Source organism: Acyrthosiphon pisum, chromosome A2 (genome assembly GCF_005508785.2).
Source record: "Acyrthosiphon pisum isolate AL4f chromosome A2, pea_aphid_22Mar2018_4r6ur, whole genome shotgun sequence".
In the NCBI taxonomy this organism is placed as follows: domain Eukaryota; kingdom Metazoa; phylum Arthropoda; class Insecta; order Hemiptera; family Aphididae; genus Acyrthosiphon; species Acyrthosiphon pisum.
In genome coordinates, this window is record NC_042495.1 from 100,388,360 (window position 1) to 100,391,973 (window position 3,614).

The following is a 3,614-nucleotide window of genomic DNA, read 5'->3' on the forward strand; positions in this document are numbered from 1 at the left end:
TTCCTTCATTATAACTATTGGAGTTTAGGGTCGCGACACACTACAGCGGTTTGACGCGCGTTTTTCCATCGCGCGGTTTCAACGCGTGATTTGGACGTGCTACACTAGCGCGGTTTGCGCGCGTTCACTACGTGCTCAGACTTGCCTGGTTGATGATTCGGTCTTGTGCAGCTGTCTTGCACCACTGTCTTGTAGTTATTTCGAATTTCAATATTATTTGTATATTTTTTATTGATTTTTTTAGTGAATAGGTATATTGACATAATTATTATATATAAATAATTTATATTAATCCGTGGAACTAAATAGCAAGTATAAGCAAGTACCTAGTTGAAAGTAAGTAGTAACGACTAACAAATATATATATTTATTTATTTATCCATATTAAAAAATATGAACTTCTATTTGCATATATTAAATTAAATTAAAATTATTTTTAATTTGTTTATTCAGTATGGATTACGATTATTATATGCATGCATTGAAAGTGATCGCAGTGGCAGAATCATTTGGGTATCTGAACCCACCAAGATCAGAAAGATCATTTTGGATTCATCCGTTTAATGCAGTACGGGAAACGAATAATCGTTTTTTTTCTTTTTATGGAGAAATTCGAAAGTATCCGAGCAAATTTTCTGAATATTATCGAATGTCAATTTCTTCATTTGACGAACTATTAGAAAAACTACGTCCCCACATAACCAAAAAAATCACCAAGTTCCGACGTCCGGTGTGTCCAGAAGAAAGATTGACTATTACAATCAGGTAATTAAATAATAATTAACTACCTAGTAAATATTATATTTGTATAGAATAAGTATAGTTAAATAAATTAAACCTCTTTAATACATAGGACAGTATTTAATATTTCAGTAGGTACATATATGATTATCAATAAAACATAAAATAAAACGTAATTAACTTCAAAAACTTTTTATATAAAGTAAAAAAAAAAACAATAAAAATAACTTCTGTAACTTTAAATACCTACTTGAAGCAATACAATATACAACATATTGTTTTGTTCGTAAACAAAAAAAACATAATAATAATAAATTATAAAATATAATATAAAACGTAAATATTAAACGTAATATGTATTAACTTAACTTCAAAACCTTTTAAAAAAATAATAAAAATAACTTCTGTAACTTTCAATACTTGTATAATACAATATAAAACAAAATATACTATTATTGTTCCATTCAAAATAAAAAAAAATAAAATAATAATAGGTGCATTGTTCTATAATATTAAACACTATGGTTCATCCTAGGTACATCTTCCTGGCTGTAGTCTGGAGGTGAGGTTGGTGAACTATAGTTTTGGGGAACCGAGTACCTCGAAGAGGGGTGCACACTAGGTAGATACTGTTGTGAATAGCTGGGATAGGTGAGAGAAGTTTGCTGACCAAAATTGTTTGGATAATTATTGAATTGGTGAATGTTTGCATTAAAATTCTGCGAGTGGTCAATAGGAGGGTTTAAAATATTTTTTACTGATTGCATGAATGCTATTTTAAAATCGAGTTTTTGGTTGTCATTCATTTTTTTGAATTCTGGAAGGAATGATAACAAGAAAGCTTTATCAGGATCCATGTCTTCCGTAGCGTGATTGTGTAGGTGGGTGTTGCATAAGGTGCAGTAAATTTTGCTGGAATGGGGTAATCTTTTGTTTTTTATTCTGAGGCCCTGGTGTATTCATGCTGTTGTTTGATGGTGGAGGTGAAACATAGTCTTCTTCGCTAATGTCACCAGCGTCAACAGTAATTTCTATTTCTGGATCATGGATGATGGATGATGATGACATATTACCTGTTGTCCTGCAATTTTAATAATAATGTGAATGTTAAGAAAAGAATTTTGTTCCCAAAATGTATTTTACTTACTTTCTTTTTTTTAAAACTGGGTGTAAAAATGATAGTACATCAGCATAAGCATATTTTTTGGTAGGATTTGCTCCACTACCACTTGGTGTACTATTTTTTTGTTTAATGTCTCGAGCAAAATTGTCTCTGATATTTTTCCATTTTTTTTTAATTTCATCGACTAAAAAGTATTTTTGTATATAGATAAATAAGGTTAACTTATAAGAGTTGAAAAATTCTAAAATAAGTAAATACAATTCTGCAGTCTTGCAAAGTATTCAAATAAAAGTATTCAAATACTTTTGTCTTTCCTTTGCGTCGAACTAAATTTTTTAATGTGTGGCAATGAACAATTACTGATACCCAACTATCTCCATAGGATATTAAGTCGTGGGGCAACCCCCACCCCACCAATTTTTAATCTAAAAAATATTTACACAAGTTATAATATTTACTGCATTAATAAAATATAAGTAAGAGTCACCACGAATAATGTTTTTGAATTATAATGAAATAATGAATATCGTTAATCTTCGTTTAAACATCTAATTTCGTCCAAGTTTTAACTTAAAATTAAGACTATACAAGAAAACTGTGATCGTATATTTTTTTAGATTTTTTGGTTACAGTATTACCCACTTAAGAGAAACCTCTTTTTAAATTTCCAATCCTTAGTTCTACAATTTGAAAATTGTATACATTTTTAACCAAAAAAAGATTTGCAAATGTTCGCGATATATTGACTATGATAATTATTTTGTAAAAATCTGTATTTAAAAAAAATAATCGTAGGTACATAATGTATTTTTTTTTTCAAAATTTCAAATGTCTATAAATAGGTCAAAAAGAGTCGAAATATTTTGAACATTTTATCATGTAGGTACCTACAGACAATTATAATATTTTATTATAATTATTTGGTGAAAATTTGAAGTATCTATTTATAGTTAATTTTTGAAGTACAACAAAATATCAAAAATCGTTAGAGGAGAAACTATTAATTAGGGGTTGAATATCCATCGTAAGAAATTAAATTTAAAATGATTATACAAAATAAATGTGACTTTCTGGTTAACTTTTCTTTGGTAGGCAGACGAAAATATTTAAATTTTCTCAATTTTAATGCATTTTGTTAAAGTTATAACTTTAGACGCGTATTAAAAAAATATATAATCCAAACATCATGAAAAACACCCCTAATGAAATATTTTTTAGAAAATATTATTAGGTACCTACTCTAAAAACTCTAAACATAATATTTGATTTCGAGAAAAAAACATAAAATTATATGATATTACCTATATAATATAATATAATTTAGTATATTATTTATATTATATTGTATAATATGGAAAGTCATAAATTATTTCAGATATCTGTCAGTTGGAACAAATTTTGTGGCGTTACAATATGAATTTTTGTTGGGACGAAGCACAATAGGAAATATTGTTCGAGAAACCTGTCAGGTCTTATGGAACACTCTACAGCCTGAAGAAATGCCAGAACCTAATCCAGACCAATGGACAGAAATAGCCAATAAATTTTATTTAAAAACCAACTTTCCAAATTGTGTAGGGGCAGTCGATGGCAAACATATTCGTTGTATTAAACCCATTAATTCCGGATCAATGTTCTACAATTATAAAAAGTATTTTTCCATTGTATTAATGGCTGTAGTGGACGCAGAGTATAGTTTTATTTCAATCGATGTCGGTGCATATGGTAAGGAGGGTGATTCTACAATTTT

The 3,614-nt window shown here is 28.6% G+C and overlaps 2 protein-coding genes across 8 annotated transcripts in view; one reads left to right on the plus strand and one right to left on the minus strand.

The window, feature by feature from the left end:
* LOC100574854 overlaps window positions 1–3,614 on the minus strand; it is a 276,000-nt gene that overhangs the window by 126,285 nt on the left and 146,101 nt on the right. The window lies entirely within an intron of this gene.
* LOC100168411 (protein ALP1-like) overlaps window positions 3,458–3,614 on the plus strand; it is an 808-nt gene continuing 651 nt past the window's right edge. The window contains exon 1 of the mRNA XM_029489222.1: window positions 3,458–3,614. Within this exon, the coding sequence (XP_029345082.1) occupies window positions 3,496–3,614 (119 nt within the window). The 5' untranslated portion in view covers window positions 3,458–3,495.